We start from the raw sequence: 22,343 nt of genomic DNA on the forward strand, positions 1-22,343 counted from the left end.
GCTCCGGCACATGATAATTAATGACTTTCTGGTTCATCCACCGAGCAGAAACGCTCGGGCTCGCATCTCCAGCGTACTTAAAGCACTTCCCCTCAGCAGCGTTTGGCTTCCCCTCATCGCTGCGCTCACAGGGGCCGCAGCACGGCGAGAGCTGGGGGCTGCTGCTGGCTCCGGTCCTGCCGGCGCCCCAGGGCAGAGCTGCATCTGTGCGTGATCTGTGCTGTGTGAAGGGACAGTGCCTCGCCTCGTGCCCCACAGCGTCCCCAAACCTCCCCCTTACAGCAAAGTTAAGGCAGAGCACGGGTTCGCCAAAACTGTGCAGAAACATCCACGGACGTCAGCCCAGCCAGGCCCACGGTCTCAGCTCTGTGCCTCCCTACTTCTGTTCACAAGGCACGGCTGCAAGATGCACTCAGTTGTGCTTGGAGGGCAGAAGGAATGAAAATATGCCATATTTACCCCAAAGCAGGCACTCTGTGTGCAGAGCAGCCTGGGTGGGAGCGCAGCAGCGCGGGGGTGCCCCCTTTAAATGGAGAGCTCCATCGGGGCTGGGTGGCACACACCAGCAGCCCTTCCTGACCCCTGGCTACACACACCCCATCCTTCTGGGATTCCCTCTGCCCTCCTGGGCCCAGCACCCTGTCAGTGCCCACCCTGCTGGGTACCGGGTGCTGCTCAGCCCAGGTTTATCTCCAGTGGGGATCCGGAGCCAGAGCCATGCAGCGAGGGGGAGCCGAGGGACGTGGCCTGGGGAGCTGCCTCAGCACAAAACAGAGTGGAAGGGAAGATCTGGCTGGGTTTGCTCCGAAGTAACATTATCCAGGCAGGGACAAGAGAGCTGACAGGACGAGCTCCTTGCGTGGCCGGGCCGTAAATCTGTGCCGTGCGATTGCACAAGCGCTCTCTGGGCCAGGCGGGTCCCCGTGCCGTAACGCATCGCCGGGCTCTGCAGCCGGAGATTTAAGGCATGTGCCGGAGCCTCCAGTGCCCATCCATCACTCCGCGGTCACTTGGAGGCACGTCCCCGAGAGCTGGACGAGGACTGCTGCCAAAGGGTGGGAGGCGAAATTTGTTGGCCCATGAGCAGAGCTCGGGCTAAGAAATGTGGACTCGGTGGGAGGATGCTGACGGCCTGGAGGTCCACGGGCGGAGCAGACTGGGGTTGTTTGCCATCGGTTTTGCGGATGAGGCCTCTCCTGTGTTTGCCCAGCCCCTCCAGCCGCTCTCTCGGGGTTTCTGTTTGAGGCTCGGGAATTCCTCGCTTTGGGACTGCCTCCCATGCGGCTGGGGCAGCCTTTGCCACAGCCACAGCCAAGAGCAAGCACGGGGGAATTTTGTCAGGCCCCCAAATGTGCTTTTGTTTGCAGGCTTTGATTTTTCCCCTGGCTGCAGGTGTGCTGGTTTTGCAGTCACCACCATCTGGCAGCCAGTAGCAATGCCCCCGTTTGGACACCAGGGCAGAAAGTGCCCCAGCACCAGCCCCCACCCAGCCTTGGGGCTGAACTCAACGTGTCCCTTCTGAGCTGGTCCCGGTGGGGGGGCCCTGCGGGTCCCCCGGGGCCCTGGGACCTTCCTGCTCCTCAGTGCACCAGTGAGTCCCACACGGATGGCACGAGGACGAGGTGGGGGAGCAGGTCCCATGTCCTGACGAAAAATTCCCTTTCCAGCAGCAGGGGTTAATTTTTACAGATTTTTCCGGACCCATAGCAAGCATTTGGAAGTGCTGGGGCAAGGAGGCTGGAAGGAGAGCTGTATTCCCAGTGCAGATGGTTTGGGGAACTTAGCACGGAGATCAAAGCCGTGCTGGGAGTCTGCTCTCTAATCGGGACCACCTCGCTTCCCCCTCCCGCTGCCCCGGCTGTGAAATCCCGATTACGCACCCCTCTCCCCAGAGGTCCCACTGAACTCGGGCAAAACTGCTTCGTCTGTGGGGCTGTCCTGTGGCTCCCACTGGTGCTCACTGGGCTCCCAGCCCCCCAAAATGGGCTGAGGAAGGGGCCGCAGGGACCCCGATGCGGTGCCACCTCCCAGGCAGTGCCGGGGGCACGGGGCTGTCCTGCCCCCACCGGAGCACCCGTCCTACACCGGGCAGGGCTGGGCACCAGCACGGGCTGCAAACCCAGCAGGGAACCCTTTTTTGGGAGGGAGCAACCCCTCAGCCCCCTCAGCCCCCTCCTCTGTCCCCGGGCTGCCTTGGGGTGCGCTCCCCGTGTTGGGTGCCCCGCGTGGGGGCACAGCTCGGCTCCAGGCTGCCCCAGGGCTGGGGAGTGCAGGCCGAGGGCTGCCCCCCCCGGCAGGGACCGTGTCCATTCCTCTCGCTGCTTCCCTCCTCGTGCACATCCTCTCACTGCCTTCTGTTGGCCAGAGAACGGCGTCAGGCTGCAAGGAGCTGCAGATGCACTCGGGCTGCTCCTGCGCCCTGCACCCTGCGCCCTGCACCCTGCACCCTGCACCCTGCGCCCTGCACCCTGCACCCTGCAGGCAGCCTCCCGGGCCGCAGGGGTCAGCACGGCTCCTTCCTCGCTGGCAGTGAGGACGTGCAGCATCCCCAGTGCCGGCACCCAGGAGCTGTGGGTGCTGCTGTGCGCTCGCAGGAGCACATCGAGGATCGCAGCGTCCCCGTCCCCGTCCCCTCGCCTCCTCCGAGCTCAACCTGCCGCCCGCAGCACCGGGACAAGCTGGGATGAAGCTGCTCCTGCTCGTCCTGCCACCACTCTTCTGGGCTGCTACGAGTAAGTGGGTGTCCCTGCAGGGCAGGCAGAGCTGGGGGGGTGGCAGGATGCCCGGCTGAGCTCCTGGACAGGGGTCCACGGGGGATTTTGTGCTGGGGTTTGAGAGAGGTCCTGGCACACGGCGCAGTGATGCTCGCTGCCCCCAAACACCGTGCTGCTGGAGAAAACTTTGCTGCTGCCTCCGAGCCCGGAGATAATCCCAGGTCCTGGTTCTGCTTTTTAGCCAGGGGCAGGGGAAGGCAGCACGGGAGCAGATGCAGCAGCAGGGCTGTGGTCTGAAAGGGGAGGGGGGGGGGCAAACCAGATGAAAATTGAACACTTTGTGCTGGAAGTTGGGGGGTGTACGACGAAAAGCCGGGAGCTCTGAGGTGCTGCTGTTTGAGTCTGATTTGCTGTGCTTTGCTTTCGCCAGTGTCCATGCAAAGTGCTCCTCCCCTGCTGGCCCCGGGGGGGGCTAAGCCCCCTCCCCAGGCAGGCAGGTGGTTACTGCCAGCACCCCGAGGTGCTTCCCTTTGGGTGCACACAGCTGGGGGTGCTCCTGCGGGGTGTGGGGAGGGGGCTGCAGCCCTGGGCAGACCCCACGGCACAGGCAGGGCTGGGCACCAACAGGGAACAGGATGGGGGGGGGGGGGGATGCTGCTCTGAGCCGGGTCTGAGGGGAGCTGGTCTCCGGTGGGAAGCCTCCAGCAGACCCGACCTTGCTGCTCTCGTTTTGTGCCGCCCTCACGCTCACTCTGAAGCCCAGCAAAAGCTGCCAGGAGGTCCCCACGATGCGGCTGCAGGCTTAGGACAGGGCTTTGGGGTCTGCGGGGGGGGGGAATGAGCCTGGGGCCAGGTTTGGGGCTGGGGCCAGGTCCCCCAGCAGCAGCGCTCCCGGCTCCTCGGCTCCGCGTTTCTTTCGGTCACGGCTGTTTTACGGGCGGTGCGTGGGCTTCGTTTACAGTCCTGGGTGGCCCTCACGAAAGCTCAGCAGATGCCAGACCCAATCCCAGCTAAATTTGGCCACTTCCTCTCGCTGCTGGCTGCTTCCCAGCCGGGCAGAGCCAGGCAGGCGGGGGGCACGGCTGTGCCGTGGGGGCCGCTCTGTCCCGCGGGGTGCGCTCCGCTGTCCTCAGCCTCCTGCCTTACCTGGGGCGCCCGCTTCTCCTCGGGTTTCTATTTATTTATCTATTTATTTATCTATTTATTTCACCTTCCTCCCCACCCCACACCATTTTCCCTCCGGCTGCCCCCAACCCCGGGGGGGCTGATGCAGAACCAGGCGCTGGGGCCGGGGTCTTGGCTGGGACCCTGCGACTTGGGCCCGTTCCCAAAGAAATCGCATCTGCCTCTGCTTATGTATATAAATATATATAGGTATAAACTCTCCCCTCTCGGTATTTACATAGCTCCACACGCAGGCTCTCTGCAACGGGGACCTTGAGGCCCTGGAAAGGTTCCCGTTACCTTCTGCGGGTCCCACATAAATTCAGAGCGAGAGAACAGCCAGAAAGCTGCGTGATGGAGCAGCGAGCAGCAGAGGACCTCCCTGCATGTCCAGAAATGCAACCACGGCAGGAAACATCCATCAGGAGGGGCTTGAGCCCAGGGCCCAGCAATCAGATCAGTTTCCATCTGCAGAGCCTGGACAGGATGAGGGAGATGCTTTCCCCAAGGGGCTGCAGCAGAGCAAGGGTCAGGGGTCTTGCACCGTCCCTCTCCCTCCTGCTCTGCGTATCCTTCCTCTTTCATCACCCCAAATCCTCTGCTGAGGAGACAAGTTTTCCTTACAAGCTTATGAGGAAGCATTAGGACAGTTAGTGAGGAGGAGCAACGCTGCTTTCCGCCACGATCCCAGCTCGTATGTGCTGTGCTATCAGCAGGAGAGACGGGCTTGCTCCCAGCCACAGGAACAGAGGATCAGCATAAACGAATTTCCAGGGACTCCGTTTTTGCAACGTTTCATACAAGATGCCTGCTTTAAGGTTTTGGGCAGACGGTGAGCCCATCTGACAGTGGTTATGCGTGGCACTGCTCGGCAGTAGGACCGTGGGTTGAGACGTGCCTAACGCAGAAATACAGCCACAAACATTCAGAAAAAACTAAAATTACTGCTCCGTTTGCAGAACGACTTGTCAAAGGGGGGCACTTCCAAGCAGCAGTCTCCAGTGTACTGCACAAAAAGGGAAAAAAAAAAAAGAGAGAGAGAGAGAATGAAGGAATTTTGGCAAAAGATGCTGAGATTTAGAAAATGCTGGGTGAGTTTACACAGCCAGAGACTGCTCTGCCCGTTAGGGATGCCTGGTGGCAATCTCGGCAGAGGCAGAGGCAGAGGCAGAGGCAGAGGCACGGCACCGCTGTGCCCAGCCCCAAACCCACCCGTGTGACCCAGACGGGCACGTGGGGGCGAGATGCTCTGAGTCACAGCCACCTCCACGTCACACCACAGTGCTGCCGAGGGGACGGCTAATGAGGTGTGTGCGCGAGGGAGGAACGTGCTGGTAATTCAGCACGCCCCATTAGCCGCTGACGGGCTGGCGGTTGAAGAAAACCCTGGGTGACAAGCCGGGCCCCGCCGCACAGCCCTGCGCCCTCCCGGGGCTGGCTGCTGCCACTTCCCCGAGCCTGATCAAAGCGGGGTGTGGAAGCGTTTAGCTGGATCTGAGGCATGCCTCTGCCACGGGTAATCGCGGGGTATTAATGGACGGGGCCCTGGAGCTGGGGATTGGGGTGGCTCTGATGGAAAGGGCCCGGCAGAAGGGGAGCCCGAGCTGCCAGGACAGCCTCACACACTGCGTGGGACAGCACAGGCACAAAGCGGGGTGCGACCCGGGAGCTCAGGTGCTGCCCGAGGGGAGCCGAGCACCGAGCACCTCCTCTTGCTTTGGCAGAGCCTCTTGTGACTCACGCCAGGGACAGGCCCCCGTGTCCCCTGGGGCAGTTTCCCTGCGGCAACCTCTCCGTGTGCCTGCCCCAGGCCCTGCACTGCAACGGGGTGGAGGACTGCGACAACGGGGCCGACGAGGAGAACTGCGGTAATTGGCGAGCCCCTAGGAAGGGGGGGGGTCCTTGGTGGGAATAACCCCCCGGACCTGGGGATGCCAGGATCCAGGACCCCGAGGGCATTAGGGCAGAGCTGGGTCCATCCCTGGGAGCAGTGGCAGCGGGGGGAGCCCTGGACCTGCTTCTATATCCAGCCTCATCCCGGTTCTGGCACACGTAATCCACCCGGGCACCGTGGCCACGCATGCCCTGTGCAGGACATCATCTGGGTCCTGGTTTCATCCATCCCCGCACCCCGTCCCGATGTTGCCGGGGTTTTGCCCTGCCCAGATGTCAGCCCAGGCACGAGGAGGGATGCTCAGGCTGGGCATCCCGAGCTGCCGGGTGGAGGGGACGGTGCCAGGCCCCTTCCCCATGCCCTAACAGCGCTCCCTGCCCGCAGTGGACAACAGCGGCTGGCTCTGGGTCCTGGGCGACAAGCTGGCCACGCACAGCAGCAGCACAGTGGTGGAAGATGAGGCAGCCCCCTGCTGTAAGCCTCCTGTTTGGGCTCCAGGCCCCCTCCCCAAGCTGTGTGTCCCCTTTGTCCCCCCAGCACACCCCCTCTGCTTGCCCGCAGCGCTGGAGCTGTTCCCGGCGCGGTGCCGGTGCTGGGGCCAGGCAGTGGACTGCACCGCGCAGGACCTCAGCGCCGTGCCCTGGGTGTCCCCCAACGTGACGAGGCTGTGAGTAGCGGTGGGACGTGCTCTTCCCCTTCCCCCCAAAAACAACCCGTGGCCCCCCAGGGCTGTCGGCCTCCTGTCACAGGGTTTTGGCTGCTCCGCGCCGGGCCAGAGGCTGGCGAGCCCCAGCTGCTTGTCACATGCACAAAGTGAGGGCTGGGAGGGGAAGGAGAGCCTGAGAAAACTCATCCGTGGCAAATAGTGCTTGCAGATTGGGAGAGCAATTAGCAGGGCTGTGTTAACGAACAGCAGCTGCCTTGCATCCCGTTTGTATTGCACAGGAGAAGGGGGGGCCTCGGCTGCCCCATCCTCCTGTGATAAAGGTTCTCTGGCCTCAGAATCTGGTTTCTTTATTTATTTTCCTCCTTCCCCCTTCCTGTTTTCCTGTTCAGGGACCTGAAGACAAATAAAATCCGCTCTCTGCTGGACAGTCAGTTCGCCAGGTACAGGAGGCTGAGGAAGCTGTGAGTATCGGCCCCCTGCGCCCTGCTGCACCAAACGGGGCGAGCAGCGGGTGGGCAGCACGGGGAACAGGAGCGTGCACGTGTCAGGGAGGCTTTGCTCGGGCTGTGTCGTGGCCCTGCGTTAGCCCAGGCACTCCTCAGCCTTTCCTCACCTCCACTGCTCAGTGAGAGGAACAGAGCTGGAGGAACAACGGTGCCATCGGTCCCCCTGCGCGAGTCCTGCGATGCTTCTCCAGGCTGAGACCCCGAGAAAGCGTTTCTTTCCCACTCTGTTTTTCTGTTCCATTTTTTAATAGATTCCTGCAAAACAACAAGATCCGCATGATCTCACCCAAAGCGTTTGCTGGACTTTCTCAGCTCAAAATGCTGTAAGTAAGAGCTGCTGCGTTACGAGGCCCTGGGGAGGGAGCGGTGGGACGGAGGCCGCCCTGCGCTCCTCTTGGCACACCAGGCTCGCAGCGCAGCCGCCCCCGGGCCTCTTGGGCTCCTTGCTCCTGCAAGAATCCAAACCAAGCCTGCTTTAAACTGGAGTAGGTGGCTGAACGTGGGGCAGGGCAGAGGCACCGGCACGTCCCACACATCAGTCCCTTCCCCTCCCATGTTTGCCTGCCTGATCCAGGGCCCTGCATTGGAAATGCGAAGGGAGAGGAGCCGTGGGTGCTGGCAGCGGGGGGCACGCAGGCTCCTTGGGAGCTTTAGCAGAAGCTGGGTGACCTGGCGGCGGTACCAGATCATTTTCCTTCTCTGCTGGTTCCCAGGTTCCTCAGCCACAACAAGATCTCCCAGCTGAAGCCCCGAATTTTCAAGGACCTGCAGCACCTCGAGTGGCTGTGAGTGCCCCCTGGGTGTGCCCCCAGTGCGTGATCCCCGTGCGCCGTGACACCAATTCCTCGGGGAGGGGGGGTTAATGAGGCTGGGGCTCGTCCACGATCTCATCACGGGTGTCAGATGGAGACTGCTCTACAAGGTGATTCCCCTCCCGAGCGTGCAGGGACGGCCCAGCCAGGACAGGTCTGCTCCCCGTCAGGTTTCCCCCTATTTGCCATGGGACCAGCGCAGTTATTCCTTAAATCAAAGAAGGAGAACAGAATGATGAACGACTCACGGAGGGTGGTCCGTGGCGCAAACAAGCCAAAGGGCTTTTGAGAAGCCAAGCACGGCCCTGAATTCCCCGGGTGGCTTTTAATTTATCGTTATTTCACAGCAGAGGAGAGGAAAATCCAACAGGCCCTGCCTGTGAAGGAATCCAGGCTCTGCAGCTGGAGCTGATGCAGGATTCATGGGGAGCGGGATGGGATGGGGGGGAGCCCCCACCCAGGGGTGGCACCTGGGGGACCTGCAGGGCAGGAGGGGCAGAGGCAGCTCCCCGGGCACGGTGCTCGGCGTGCTCCTGGTGCCAGCAGCCTCCCGCTGCCTTCCTCGCCAGCAGCCAGTGCCCATCTCACTCCTCCTCCTCCTCCCGCAGGATGCTGGACAACAACAGGATCGCCAGGATCGCCCCCGCTGCCTTTGCTGGGCTGAGGTCCCTGTACTTTCTGTAAGTCCTCCTGCCCCCTTCTCCAGGCTCTGCTTCTGAGCCTCTTCCTCGGGGCACAGCCGAGGGTGCTGCGGCTTCCTCGCCCCTGTGCGAGCTGTTTGGGCACCAGGCTGGGATCAGGGCTGTCCGTAAGGTCCGGCTGCTTCCAGGAGGGAAGCAGGGGATAACTGACTGCCTTTGGCCACCGTAAGACAAATTTTGCAATCACTCCAGCGTGATTTTAATGCCTTCCCCACCTCCACAGTGCAGATCAGGAACTCTGGCAGCAGCTTGGAGTCAGAGTAAGGGGAGAAGCCTTGGCTGTGAGACTGGAAAAAACCCGTGTGTGAGCGTGCACACACACACACCACACACTCACACACACACACATCTGCCCGTGCTCTGAGCTGCATTCCCTGAGCTTGCACCTGCCAGGGAAGTGCTGCAGCTGCTGGGGGCTCCATCACTGCTGGCGCTGGTTGCAAAAACCCCAAAATTGGGTGCAGGGTACTGAAATAATTCGTAGGGCTGGGGCTGGGGAGCCACCGGGGCCGGCGGGGGCCCTGGTTGGGGATTTGGGGCTGTGAAGGAGCTGGTGCAGGGACCCCGGTGCTGTGCTGCTCGGGGTGGCACTCAGCATCTGGGCGCCTGTCCCCACTGTCCCCAGAGCGAGCCGTGGGGCAGTGCCCCCACCCCGGGCCGTGTTCCCACGTTGCGGGCAGGGGAGCTGCTCTGCTCGGTGACGTAGCTTGTTTATCCTGCTGCTTTTTTTAACAAATCGAGCTAATAAACTGCGGTCACACGAAGTGCACCAAGGAACGCTGTGCACGCAGGCGTGTGCAAAAGTTGCTGAGAAAAAATGCCAGAGGGGATTCGTGCTGTAAATCTGCCCTCGCTGCCTGTCACTCCCGTGTCACTGTGGTTCCACGCACCTTTCTCCATGGGCAATGCCCCTCAGCTCCCTGGCAAGGCTGTCCCACAGCCACTAAGCACAACCCATATCGGTACCACCACATCCCAAAGGCAGCGAGAGAAGCTCTGTGCCTTGGTTAAGGTGTGTGCACCAGCCCTTTGCCCTGGGCAGTGGTGGCTGTACCACTGCTGGCACCACAACCGGGATGCAGGGAGCTGGTGCCACCAGCCCTGAGCTCGCCCCGGGCACTGCTGTGAGCTGCAGCCCTGCAGGGAAGCCAGGCACCAGCAGAAAGCCCTCGGGTGCATCCTGTGCAGCGCTGTGACCCCGTTTGTCGCTGTCCCCTCCCCACAGGTACATGCTGAACAACTCCCTGGCTAAGATACCCAACACCTCCCTGTGTGCGGAGATGCCGAAGCTGAGCTGGCTGTGAGTACCTGGCCTTGGGCAGGCGCTGCTCCCCGGGGTGGATGGAGGGGGCTGGAGGCTCCCGGTGGGGATGGGGATGGGGACAGGGATGCAGCCACAAAACCGCCTTTCCTGCAGGGATCTGGAGGGGAACAGGATCCGGGCGGTGCATGGGGCCGTGTTCCAGGAGTGTCGCGAGCTCACCGTGCTGTGAGTACCCCAGGGACACCCCTGGGTGGGCTGGGGGCAGGGGGGGCTCTGCTCGGACCCCTCTTCCCTCTGCTCTGGGCTAGGCAAGGGGCTGTGTTTCAGCTGCTAGGCGAGGGGCTGTGTTTCATGCGAACGGTTTTGCTCCATATTTGTGTTGCTGTCGGCTTCATGAATTTGATACCAGCTCTGTAGGGACCTGATGGGGCACCCCGGGGCCGTGTCCTGCAGCTCTGGGTCCGGAGGGGGGGTTTCCCTGCCAGCAGCAGCCTGGGGCTGCCGGAACCGAGCGGGGTCAGAGGCAGGGCGCAGCACGGAAAAAGCTTCCCATGGTGTGCAAGCAACGAGGCTCACGGCCAGCCCAAAGCCTTCTGCTGGCATCCAAATCCCCTAAAAATATCTCTGAGGAGCGCCATAAACTTTGTGAGCTGGCTCTGTGTGTCAAACCCCGAGCGGCTCTGCTCGCTGCCCCCCTGCCCAGGGCCTGTGCTGCTGCTGGGCTGGGCTGTGCTGCGCTGCGGGCCCTCACGCAGCCTTCCTGGGGCTGCCAGAGGAAAAGAATTCACCCTGGTAATGCCCAGGCCTCTCCCGGGGTGTCCCCGTGTGTGATGGCTCTATGTCTCCCAGGGGGATAGATACAGCTGGGCTCACTGGGGCTGGGGGCACCCCAGGGATGTGCCCCGAGCAGAGCACCCTGAGTGCCAGGTGATGGTGCGCGAGGCTCCGCTGCATCCACGCTCTCCTCCTCCTCCTCGCTCAGGGTCCTGCGCAGGAACAGGATCAGGTGGATCCAAGGGGGGACGTTTTCCAGGCTGAACAGGCTGGTGGAGCTGTAAGTGTCCCCCCGTCGTGTTCCCTGTGTGGGGGCTGTGTGCCCCCTGCCCACCCTGTGCGGCTCGGTGGCACTGGCAAGGTGGGCGCAGAGCCTGCGGGCAGGTGGCCTCGTGAATTCTCAAATACCGCCCTGCTCTGCCAGAGACCTGTCCTGCAACAGGCTAGATGAGCTCCCTGCATCGCTGTTCAATGGCCTGGCCGACCTGCAGCAGCTGTGAGTACCGGGGCACCCAGCCACCATGGGGAGGGGGCAGCCAGCACCCGGCCCCTGCGAGGCGCTGCGCAATTCTGCTCCGGGGCTGTGCGCCCTTCCTGGGGGTGGGGGGTGCTGGGGAGAAGCCAGGAAAGCCTCCCCTCTGTCCTCACTTCCAGCTCCTCTGATAGCTTCCAGGTGGGAAAAACAGCACCGCTTTCCTTCCTTTCAGGAATATTTCCTACAACCCCTTGAAGGAGATCTTCCCCGGGCAGTTTGAGAGCCTGCCCCAGCTGCAGTCCCTGTGAGTCCCACGGCGTCCCCAGCCCCGCAGCAGCACCGAGGCCAGCCCAGCAGCTCCCAGCCTCCCCTGCCCTGCTTTTGCCTTGCAGGAGCCTGGAGGGGCTGGAGATCCCCAACATCCACAACCTGACCTTCCACAGGCTGGCCAACCTCTCGCACATGTGAGTGGGGGGGCTGACACCAGCTCGCTCCTGGCACCGAGCAGGCGGCGCCGGCCCCCGCGCACGCCGTGCCTGCAGCTCCCCGTGCAGGACCCCCTGCCGGGGCAGCGGGGGCATTTATCCCCCACCAAGCTGCAGATTATCCCCCCCAGTGCATGCCACATGAGGATCGATGCACACTTCTGAGTGTGCATTGCACAGGAGGGGTGGGCTGTGTGGGGCGAGGTGTGCACAGCGCCGTGTGCCCGAGTGTCCCCTCCGAGGTGCCTGGGCCCGAGGTAACGGCCCAAGGACAGCAGAGATGGGCAGGAAGGCCGGGCAGGCACCAGGCAGGCACCACGCATGGTGGAAGCAGAGCCGAGGAGCCAGCTGGGAGTGCTGGGGCTCTGCTTTGGAAGGATAGGAAAAAAAAAATCATTAATTATCTCCAGATGCACATTTTAGAGTACCTGTAATGAAAGACAACCGTACCTCTTCCTTTCTGTAATTGGTCTGTTTGGACTGTAAATACGGTACATTTTCTACCTGACTTGCTAATAAGCAATCATTTTCTCCCCTTTTATCTATAATTAAGCAGAAACGAGCCTTGCATTGCAGTTTTGTAGTCATTTCCTAATGCGGAGTTTTTACTCAGCTTGTAAGGGATTGCTTTTATAAGGCTTGAGAAGATTAATCTGAAATAATATGCAGGGGGAAAATCTGAATCCCTGCTAATGGAAGTTGAGAGACCTGAACAAGGGAATGGTTTTTAAATGTTTGTGAGCGGCAGGGCTGGAGGAAAACACTCCTCTCTATTAGCTAACAGTGACAGGTACAAGCGTGGTTGTGCCGTGCTCGATCCAGGAAAGCATTGGGGTGCCTCCTGCCTGTTCTGCAAAGGATTGGGGCTGTTGCTTAGTTGGTGTCCAAACCAGAGTGCAGACACTGCAACCTACACCCCTGGTCAGCTCCGCTCCTCTCTGCACGTTCCTCCCCTGTCCTGGGTGCTGCCGCAGAGGGCTGTGTGCCACCTCCTGCGTCCTGTCCCCTTGTCCTGTCCCTGCTCAGTGACAGCTCCGAGGCTCGTGGCTAGTGACGGGAGGGTCCGGCTGGCCCTGCTCCATGCAGGCAGGGACGAGCACTGGGTGTGCTGGAGGAGGTGGCTGTGGCAGCAGGAGGGCCGTGCAGGCCGGCCGGGTGGCAGCCAGCCCCTTCCTCCCAGCAGCTACTTCAAGAAGTTCCAGTACTGCAGCTCCGCGCCCCACGTGCGCAGCTGCAAGCCCAACACCGACGGCATCTCCTCCTTCGAGCACCTCCTGGCCAACATCATCCTGCGCGTCTTCGTCTGGGTCATCGCCTGCGTCACCTGCCTGGGCAACCTCCTCGTCATCTGTATGCGCTCCCTCGTGGCCGCGGAGAACAGCCAGCACGCCATGGCCATCAAATCCCTGTGCTGTGAGCTGGGAGTGGTGGGGAGGGCACGGGGGGGGCTCTCCAGCTCACACCACCCCAAACCAGCATGGCCAGGGTCCGTTGCTGCCCAGCTTTCTTTTTATGCCTTTGCCAGGTGTGCTCCTGGCACATCTCGGCTCCTACCCGTGCTTATAAGCACTGTGGTGCCGTGGGGCAGCTCTTCTAACACGTGCCCACAGCAGCTCTGCGGTGGCTTCGTGGCCCAGCAGGGCACTGAGTGCCCCCTGCAGCTGCCCCTTCACCCTGCCTTGCCTCCCCCCAGGTGCAGACGGGCTGATGGGCATCTACCTCTTCATCATCGGCGCCTTCGACCTCAAGTACTCGGGCGAGTACAACAAGCACGCACAGGGCTGGATGGGCAGCCTGCAGTGCCAGCTGCTGGGCAGCCTGGCCATGCTGTCCTCCGAGGTGTCCGTCCTGCTGCTGACCTACATGACCCTGGAGAAGTACTTCTCCATCGTCTTCCCCTTCAGCCACCACCGGGCGGGCAGGAGGCAGACCGTCTCGGTGCTGGCTGCCATCTGGCTCCTGGGCTTCTCCCTCAGCCTCGTCCCCCTGTGGTGCAAGGAGTCCTTTGGCAACTACTACGGCCGGAACGGGGTTTGCTTCCCGCTGCAGTCCGACCTGGGCGAGCGGCCCAGCGCCAGGGGCTACTCCACCACCATCTACCTGGGTGAGCCCCTCCGGATGGGGACAGGGACGGGGATGGAGAGGGGCAGGACGGGGTCCCAGTGGCAGGGGGTGGCTCAGTGCGCCCGGGTTTGGGGCGAGCCCTGGCTGCGGAGCTGCCTCTGCCCCCTCTAGTGGGGAGTGGGACCGGTCCTGCTGCACCACGAGCCCAGCCGAGGTGCTCGGAGGGAAACCTCTTCCTCTCCAGGCTTGAACCTCGCAGCCTTCATCACCATCGTCTTCGCTTACACCGGCATGTTCTACTCCATCCGCGTCACCGCCTCCAGGACGGCCCCGCGGAGCATCTGCTCCCGAGAAGTCGCCATCGCAAAGCGCTTCTTCTTCATCGTCATCACCGACGCGCTCTGCTGGATACCCATCTTCCTCCTCAAGCTGCTCTCCCTGCTGCAGGTGGAAATACCAGGTGAAGGACCCAGGCCCACCGCTGTCAGCCCAGAGCCCCTGGGTGGGGGCCCCTCGGTGTGGGTGCTGCCAAGGGTGGGTGTCTGAGTGCAGGGGGTGAGCATCACCCGTCCCAGAGTGGACCCTGGCCCCCTGAAGCTCCCCAGAGAGCAGCAGTTGTGACCCCCCCCCATGGCCATGAGCTTGGAATTGGGACTGCCCCCATCTGTGGCATGGGTGGGTTCCCCTAGGCAGGGCCCCTTGCCGCCTAACGCCATGTCCTCGTTGGTGGCACGCAGGCACCGTCACCTCCTGGGTGGTCATCTTCATCCTGCCCATCAACAGCGCCCTCAACCCCATCCTCTACACCATCACCACTGCCCCCTTCCAGGAGCAGCTGAAGGGCTGCCTGCGGGCCAGGCAGTCGGAGCAGTCCCAGAGGAGCTCCGTGCTGGCAGTGCCACCCACCAGCACCGCCTGATGCTGCCCGGTGGCACAAGGACACCCCAGGGGATCTCCACATCTCCCCTGTCAGATCTTCCCCTGCAGCGGGCAGTGGCTGTGCCACGAAGGGCCCGAGCACCTCGAGGTCAGCTGCTCGCTGCCACCATGGTGCTCGTGTGGGTCTGGGGGCTTAGGGGGCAGCAAGCTCCCCATGGGGGGCTCGGCTCCTGCCGCCCAATTCACGGCTGCTCTCGGGTGCCTTCTTTGGCCTCGTTCTGCCGAAATGTTGGATGTGGGGCCTGATGGCTCCAGCCACCAGGTGAAAGCAGTGCCCAGCCCCACGAGGTCCCGGGGCTGGGGAATCGGCCAGCAGCACCCCCCCAGCACCAGCCAGCAGCTATCGTTAGTACTTTATTAATTACACGGACGGGAAGAGCAGCCCCCATCCAAGTCAAACATCCTGTTGCATATGATACAAAACGAGGAGCAGTCCCTTAAATACAAAACACGGCTTTGAAGTGAACATCGCCTGGCGCCGAGCTCTACCGCCGGAGTTATATATTAATATTCCAACTGTACAAGTATTTATAGGTAGAAAAAAAAAGAAATTTTAAAAAAATATTAGGAGAAAAATCACTCCCTCAAAAGAGTTAGTTATATTTTTATATATATATAAAATATATATATATAAAAACAAGAATAGACTGGGTTGTTTTTTTCACCACAAGACAGACAGGATTTGTTATGGCAAAACTGGCATGGGGAATTGCTCCCGCACGTGGGTCGTGTTGCCTTCCAGTTGGAACGACGTCGAGTAACTTGGGTCCCTGCCGAAACGGAGAAACCAGGTCAGGTCCGAGTGCTGGCAGCGAGGCCGGACGGCTCCTCGGGAGGAGGAAAGGAAGGGATGAGGTGGGAGCTGAGGGAGTGCTGGGCACAGAGGCAGGGGCAGCTCCGTGCCCTGTGGTTACCCAAACCCAGGGTGAGTCTCAGCCCCACGAGGGCTGGGCACATCCCTTGTCCCCGCGGTGCCTCCTCAGTGCGCTCCCCCCGTCACCAGCTTCTCGGTGGCTGCTCTGGGTTCCCAGCCCTGTCCTGCTCCTTCCAGCTGCCCGGTACAACAGGTTGGAGGGATGGGACTTGGCTTAGAACCGCGTCCATCCAGCCCCCAGTGCACAGGGGGGCTTCCAGCTGAGCAAGGCAGCTAACAAGGCACTGGACTAGAACTAGAGAGCTTTCTCCTTCATCTCCTAGGAAACTGGGCACCAGAGGTGACAGCAAGGGCTTCCTTCTGCCCCTCGGCGCTGGCTGTCCCTACCTGGCTCTGTAATATCTCCACACCGTTCCCTCCCATCACAGCATCCTTCAGCACAGCCCCAGCCTGCCCCCCTGCCTGACCCCTGCCGGGTGCCAACCCACGCACGCCCACCCCTCACTGCCCACCCCTCACTTCCCAACACAGCGCCATGACCTACGGCCGTGGCCCTGTCCCCCCCCCCTCACATCTCCCCTTCTTGCTCCTGCTTCGCCCCACACCTCCACCACTATGCCTGGCCTGGGGGAGCTGAGCCTCACGGGGGGACCCAGCTCACCCTGGGCCGGCTGCCTTCCTCCTGGGGGTCACCCCGAGCCCCCTCTCCTTCCCGTGGCTGAGCAGCACCTCGCTCGCCCATCCCACCCGCAGCCCCCCTGTGGTGCAGGGCTTCGCCTCTCCGCGCTGGGGAAGGGGCAGCAGTGGGGACGGTGGGGGGGGGGCAGCTGCCCCTGCCCCTGAAGGGGTGGTGGCAGAGCCCCACGGCAGGAGGAGTGAAGGCCCCCTGCATGGCTGCAGCAGCCCATGGCTCTCCAGAGGGGGGCCCCGGCCCAGGTTAAAAGGAAGCTTATAAATATGTGCCTGGGGGTGCCCCCGCGCAGCTGGATGCCAGCTCCGCGCTCTCCTGTGCCTGCCCCAGCCCAGCTGACTGGTGAGTCCGCGGTCCGACGGGACACAGCAGCTTCCCAGCTCCTCAGATCTTGGTCTCGGGGCCGTTTGGGCTCAGTGCTGGGAAGGAATCTCGGATCCTCGCCAGCTCCATGGCGCAGAGGTGCCCGAAGACCTTGTTGTACCACTCCGGAGACCGGCCCCTGGAAGGGAGCAAGGCAGAGCGAGGGCTGAGCGGGCAGGGCAGCCCCCGGCCCGCACCAGCAAGCAGCACCTCCCTTCTTGCTCAGCACAGCTCCAGCTGCCGTGGGCTGGGAGATGACCAACAAGCACTATGCAGCAGCAGAAGGCACGCGTGTTCCGAGGCAGCGGGGGTGTCCCCTACCTGAGGTCAGCCCTGCAGATGTGCGTCACCTTGGAGCGCCCCATGCCGCTGGGCTCCATGAGGTACTGGGACGTCAGCACCACGGCTTTGACGCCGCCTTCCACCTGCAGCTTGTCGTGGTCCACCGAGATGGAGATGAGCAGGCAGGCTCCCCGCGGCAGGTCCGTGCGCCAGCGCCTGCCGACACAGCGCCCGCTCAGCCGGGGGAGCCCGGGGACAGAGCAAAGCCCCGGGGCTCGGGTGCCCCCTGCCCTCACCTGAGCACCACGCAGTCCCTGCGCGGGTGGGGGGCCATGCTGTCTGTCACGTAGTGATAAACCTCCATGTCCTTGTCCAGGGCCTCCACCACTTTGCTCTGCAGCAGGTCCTCGTCCCACAGGTGCCGCTCCCGGAGCACCCGGTGCAGCACCAGCGAGGGAGGCGCCTCGACCTCCGTGGAGACCTTCCACAGGCGCAGAGGGTGCCCGTCCCCAACCTGCCAGGGACAAGCAGAAGGGTCAGGCGGCTGTCCTGGGAGCCCCGAGAGGCTTTACCAAGGGGTCTCACCACCGTGGAGCAGCACCATCACAGCTGCTGGCTAGGGGGAGCACGGGATGGGGTGGGAGGGGGTGGCAGAGCTCCTCTGGCTGCTGGAGAGGACGCCCCGTGTGCGGTGGCACTCACCTTTTTGCAGGAGAGCTCCGTGTTCAGGGGTCCTGGGGTGCTCAGCCACCCCTTGAATTTCTCCGATGACTCTTTGAGCAGGTTCTGGACGCTCTGCTCAAAGTAGGAGTGTAAATCCTTGCTTTCCCCCTGACACACAAAGTCAGCCAGGGGATGGGGGTAAGCATCGGCTGCCATATAGGAGCTGCTCAGCTGGAGCAGAATGTCGTGGGAGACCTAAAAGCAAGAGCACACAGGTCTTCAGAGTCCCGGCAGCAACTTGTTGAACAAAGGAGGGGGGAAGGACGGACACAGCCTGCTTGGGCTTACATCCTGCAGCCTGTGAGCCATCCAGCCACGAGCAGGGCTTCGCTGGCCCCTCACTGAGCCTGGGGCTGCCCGAGTGGTGGCACTGCCCCACTGGAGGCCGAGTGCCCTCCATGAAACCCCCGGGGCAGCCACCCACCTGGAAGAGCTTCTTGCAGTCGGTGATCATGTGGGACAGCCCCTGCGTCGCAGCCATGTTCTCGTTCAGGTCCTTCTGGTCGGGTTTCCCCACGGTGCCCCTCCTGTGCATGGCCCTGCGGGGCGGCACGAGGCGCTGGGAGCGGTGCCCTCACCCGGGGTGCCTACCCCCAGCCCCAACCCCAACCCCACGCCGCACAGCAGGGCAGGGGGAGCGGCGCCCTCACCTCGGCGAGGTGCTCTCCTTCTTGGACACGTTGAGGTGGAAGAGGGAGGGCGCCAGGCACACGGCCAGGTTGCCGGCGGTCATCTGGTTCTCCTCGGCCGAGGCGATGTCGCTGAGGAAGTAGAGCAGGGTCTGCAGCACCTCGCGGTTCTCGTCCGGCATCAGGATGATGGCAGCCTGCACCGCCTGCAGCCGCTGCTCCTTCGGCACGACTGGGGCAACGCCTGCTGTCAGCGCCTGGCCCCCGGGGCCACCCCGGCCCCGCGCCGCCAGCCCCGAGCCCAGGCCCCCGCCCGCGCCCCCCTTACACTGGTAGATCTGCAGGAAGGTGTCGGTCAGCTTGCTGGTGAAGATGGGCTCCGGCAGGTCCCGGAAATATTGCTTCAGCAGGTCGGCCACGTCGTACGCAGACTGCCCCTTGTAGTTGACGTTGTCGGGGCTGGTTTCGTTCATGTGCCGCAGCGCCTGGATCCGGGACTTCACCCCCGATTTACGGAAAATGCCGACCTGGGGGAACAGGGAGCCACGCTGGGACGCGAGGCAGGGCTGGCCCTGCCCCTGCCTGGCCGTGCCAGACAAAAGCCCGGCTGCGGGATGGCCGAGGACACACCGAGAGATGCAAAATTCCCACAGACAACCTATGCCACAGCACTATGAAAACTACAAAAACTACAAAAAGTGCAGCCCAGCAGCACCCTGGGGCAGCGGCGTCACCTGGTCCAGGCACTGGCTGCGGAGGTAGCGCATCGCCTGCTGGATGCTCTGCGGCAGCGGCTGCCCCGTCCTCTGCACGTTGATGATGGGCGGCACCCCGAACACCGCCTTGTCCCTGTAGTCGGGGGCTTTGCTCCGCTTCATGAACTTGGGCACAGTCCTGCGGGGTGGGACAGACGGACGGTCAGGGCGGTGACCTGCTGCCTCGGCGGCGCGGGGGGCAGCGGGACACCGGGTGTGATGCACCCACTGCCGCGGGGATGCCTCTGCTGTGCTCTGAGTACAGGCAACAAGTTCTGAACAGGAGCCACAACAGCTTTTATTAAGCCAACATGATTTTAGTGTTTGGCTTAGATAGAAAGCCATCATCTCACTCTTACACGGCTGCAACGTTTTCCATGCTCCACAGGTGCCTGCAGCCACCACGCAGAGCAAACAGAGCTTGGGTTCAGGTTTTTTCCCTCCCTCTCCATCACCTTCACATGGGGTTCACCACCCCTGGGGCCCCCCTCCCGGCCCCATCCCCACCAGCTCACCACGTCCAGGCTTGTTTGTGTGGCACGGAGTACTTCTCCATGATGGCCGTGAGCCGCAGCAGGGAGCACTTCTGCAGCAGGTTGAGCTGTGCCGAGGACTGGCGGTTGATCTCCAGCGAGGCAGAGTTCAGGCTGGGCCGGTGGGAGTTCTGGAAGCTGTGCCAGCGCAGCTTTCTGCAGGGTGGGAGGGCGTTGGAGAGGCTTTCCGTGGCACCGCTGCTTTGGGGGCGGTGTGGGCACACCGGTGGCCAGGCTAAGCCCAACACCAGCCCTAGGGCTACAGGTGCTGCTTCCTACCCCTCACAAACCCAGCACGAGAAGGTGCCAGGGCACAGACACAACGAGAAACACTTTCTGTTGCCTCAGAGGAGTGCTCGTGCTGCCAGGCAGCGCTGCCCCAGCCAGCATCCTCCCCTTTGGGCAGAGCCGTGGGGCTGCATGGGCTCAGCCTGCGCCCACACCCAAGGGCTGTGCTGGGGCAGCCCCCCTGGGAGCCTGCCAGGAGGGCAGGGGCTCGGGCAGACACAGGACCACCACGCAGAGCAACGCCTCGGCCAAGGGACACCTCCAACACCCACTTTCTAAACAGCACACGACACCAACGAGGCAGTGCCCAGCACTGAAACCCTTCCCCAGTCTGTGCTGCTCTGGGAAGGCTCCTGCCCAGCGCCTCCAGAGCATCCCTGAGCCCAGCAGGGCAGGGGGCACGTTCCCAGCCCGTGAAAGCACCCACCCGTGTACCCATCCGTGCCCTGCCCGCAGGCACAGCCCCTCCAGCAACAGCCTAGCAGGGCTGAAAATCCACAGAACCCTGCAGCGGCTGGAGTTCCCTTTGGGAAAAGCGCAAGGGAGCACTAGAAAAAGAAAAATCATTCCAACCCACTCCATCCCATCCTATCCCAATCCCCATCCCATCCCATCCCACCCCTGTGCAGCCAGCAGAGTGCAGCAGCGCGCCATGCCCGGCCCTGCTCGCCCCCCCCACGGCCTCCGTGTCCCTGCCTGGGGGCTGGTGACACTCGTGGGCTGCCCCCTGGGACCCCCCCGGGACCCTCCTGGTACCTGCAGGGCCTGGTGAGCGAGGCTCCCACGCCCGAGTCGCGGCGCTCCCGCATCTCCAGCTCCTCGGCCTCGTTGAGGGAGTTGCCCGTGCTGTCGAAGTCGCTGGCAGAGGTGCCGACATCGGACATGGAGCGCTCCTCGAAGTGCAGGTTGGAGGGGAAGGTGGGCTCCCCGCCCGAGTCCGTCTCCTCCTCCTCCTCCTCCTCGTCCTCGCCCCCGTCCTCCCCGTCCAGGCTGGGGGAGATGGCCTTGTACCAGAGCTCCACTTTCTGCTGCAGCCCCCACATGTGCTGCAGGATGTCATCCAGGTTCTGGTAGGTCACCTCCCCGTCCAACTTGGCAAGCTCCTCGGTGCTGCTGAGCTCGGGCACGTTGTCGTACACGCTCACCCGGCTGCCCAGGGAGCTGCAGGAGCCGCGGCGGCGGCAGGCGAAGCCCCGTGGGGAGGCCGAGCCCTCCCCACTGCTGCTGCTGCCCCCTCCGCCCCCCGCCAGCCCCCCGGGCTCGCCCCCCGCCTTCCAGCCGGTCAGGGAGCTGCTGCCCAGGGGGCACAAGCTCTCGATGGAGAGGGATTTGGGGAAGGTGCCCGGCTTGTGGTCCCTGGGAATGTAGACCAGGCAATCCCCCCGGCACGCCGGCCGGGGCTGGCGCTCCCCAGCAGCCCAGGTGCCGCCGGTGCCCACGGCCGCCTCGTAGTCCTCCAGGTAGACCCCGGTGCGCTTCGACTCCGGGCTCCCCTTGCCCCTGCCCGAGCCTAGCAGGCGGTTAGTCCTGTACGACACCGAGAAGAAGTGCTTCTTGCTGTGGAAGGAGGCAGCAGCCCCTCTTTTAGGGGAGCTGCCCTTGGTGGCCGTGAGGTCCCCGTTGCTCTTGGTGGAGTCCCAGCCCGGTTTGGCCATGCCGCCACTGCTCGGGACGCCCTTCTCGTCCGGGCCAGCTTTCTCTTTGTCCTTCCTTCGCAGGGACTCGATCCTCTTCAGGAAGCTGCGAGACCTTCGCTTCTTCAGCTTCTCCTTGGGGCCCTCGCGGCTGGCGGGCGGCTCCACCAAGGAGCGGGCACTGGAGCTGCGGCCGGGCTGGGCGACGGCGGCAGCATCACGGGCAGGGGACGGCTCGGGCGGTGTGACCACGATGCCGGGGGTGCCGCTCGTGCTGCCCGTGCTGACGCTGCTGTGCAGGGACACGGCCTCCAGGTTGGTGCTGAGGTCGGTGAGGACGCTCTCGCGGCTGGACGCCTGCCGCATGGCGCAGTTGGGCCCCTCGGAGGCTTGGGAAAGGACGTCGACGGAGCCCACACGGGACCACCTCTTGCTTTCCCGCTGGAAAGCCCACCGGTTGCTGATGGCACACAGGTCCTCTTCCTCAGAGTCTTCATTCTGTGGGCAGTGGAGAAGAGGGGACGGTCAGACCGGGGGGTCCCTCAGCCCCGGTACACCCCCAGCCAACCCGCTCCATCCCCTGCTGCCACGGGGCTCACGCAGAAGGAGGAATCGCTGTGCCCAGGCTCAAGAGCCACGTGGCGAGGGGAAGGTGCTATTTCTGTACTCCCCTGAGCAGCTCCCGGGCCCTGGCTCTGTATTGATAGCAGCATGACACGCCGCTGGTGTGCCCCAACGGGTGGCACGGTGCCCACGCACCCAGCAGAAACACTCAGCCCGCGTGAGCCAGCGCAGACCGAAGCGTGCTGCCACGCACCCTGCTGCCACGCACCCTGCTGCCACCACCCCCAGCACCCCCACGCCAAACCCCATGGCCTCGCTGCTGCTGCAACAGCTGCGACCAGCCCCAGCCTCGCACACCCCAGCCCCTTCCCCCTCCGCTTCTTTGTGCTGCGGGGAAGGGGACCCGGACACGGGAACAATGCCCCACGCTGCTGCCTTCCTGCAATTCTGCCCGGCAGCTGGGGGCCACCGACACCGCGCAGGCGATGGTGGAGAAGGAGCGAGGGGTGGAGATGTGCCACAGCGGGGTCTCACCCAGCTCATAGTGT

At 63.1% G+C, this 22,343-nt stretch overlaps 2 protein-coding genes across 8 annotated transcripts in view; one reads left to right on the plus strand and one right to left on the minus strand.

The window, feature by feature from the left end:
* Positions 1-2,337: 2,337 nt before the first annotated feature.
* On the plus strand, positions 2,338-14,841 carry LOC119717855 (relaxin receptor 1-like). Of its 3 annotated transcripts, none has more exons than XM_038184263.2 (18): positions 2,338-2,732; positions 5,603-5,746; positions 6,157-6,246; positions 6,334-6,439; positions 6,829-6,879; positions 7,197-7,268; positions 7,659-7,730; positions 8,366-8,437; positions 9,684-9,758; positions 9,876-9,947; positions 10,705-10,776; positions 10,921-10,992; positions 11,204-11,275; positions 11,364-11,435; positions 12,637-12,869; positions 13,150-13,560; positions 13,765-13,980; positions 14,258-14,841. In XM_038184263.2, the coding sequence occupies exons 1-18, from the start codon at positions 2,684-2,686 to the stop codon at positions 14,437-14,439; spliced, it is 2,133 nt and encodes a 710-aa protein (XP_038040191.2). In that variant the 5' UTR covers positions 2,338-2,683; the 3' UTR covers positions 14,440-14,841. The 3 variants fall into 3 exon arrangements, with proteins under 3 accessions (XP_038040191.2, XP_038040189.2, XP_038040190.2); XM_038184261.2 differs by having other exon boundaries at positions 2,340-2,732; positions 6,829-6,900; XM_038184262.2 differs by having other exon boundaries at positions 2,340-2,732; positions 6,829-6,900; positions 12,640-12,869.
* Positions 14,801-22,343, minus strand: part of STARD8 (StAR related lipid transfer domain containing 8) — a 49,094-nt gene continuing 41,551 nt past the window's right edge. For all 5 annotated transcript variants that reach the window (XM_072042822.1, XM_072042825.1, XM_072042826.1 and 2 more), the window contains 10 exons: positions 20,354-21,729; positions 19,292-19,465; positions 18,756-18,915; positions 18,350-18,548; positions 18,043-18,253; positions 17,817-17,931; positions 17,372-17,587; positions 16,966-17,183; positions 16,709-16,885; positions 14,801-16,526 (listed from right to left, as the gene is read on the minus strand). In XM_072042822.1, coding sequence (XP_071898923.1) covers positions 16,409-16,526; positions 16,709-16,885; positions 16,966-17,183; positions 17,372-17,587; positions 17,817-17,931; positions 18,043-18,253; positions 18,350-18,548; positions 18,756-18,915; positions 19,292-19,465; positions 20,354-21,729 — 2,964 coding nt within the window. In that variant the 3' untranslated portion in view covers positions 14,801-16,408. The remainder of the gene's footprint in view (positions 16,527-16,708; positions 16,886-16,965; positions 17,184-17,371; positions 17,588-17,816; positions 17,932-18,042; positions 18,254-18,349; positions 18,549-18,755; positions 18,916-19,291; positions 19,466-20,353; positions 21,730-22,343) is intronic.

Source organism: Anas platyrhynchos, chromosome 10, assembly GCF_047663525.1.
Source record: "Anas platyrhynchos isolate ZD024472 breed Pekin duck chromosome 10, IASCAAS_PekinDuck_T2T, whole genome shotgun sequence".
Lineage (NCBI taxonomy): Eukaryota > Metazoa > Chordata > Aves > Anseriformes > Anatidae > Anas > Anas platyrhynchos.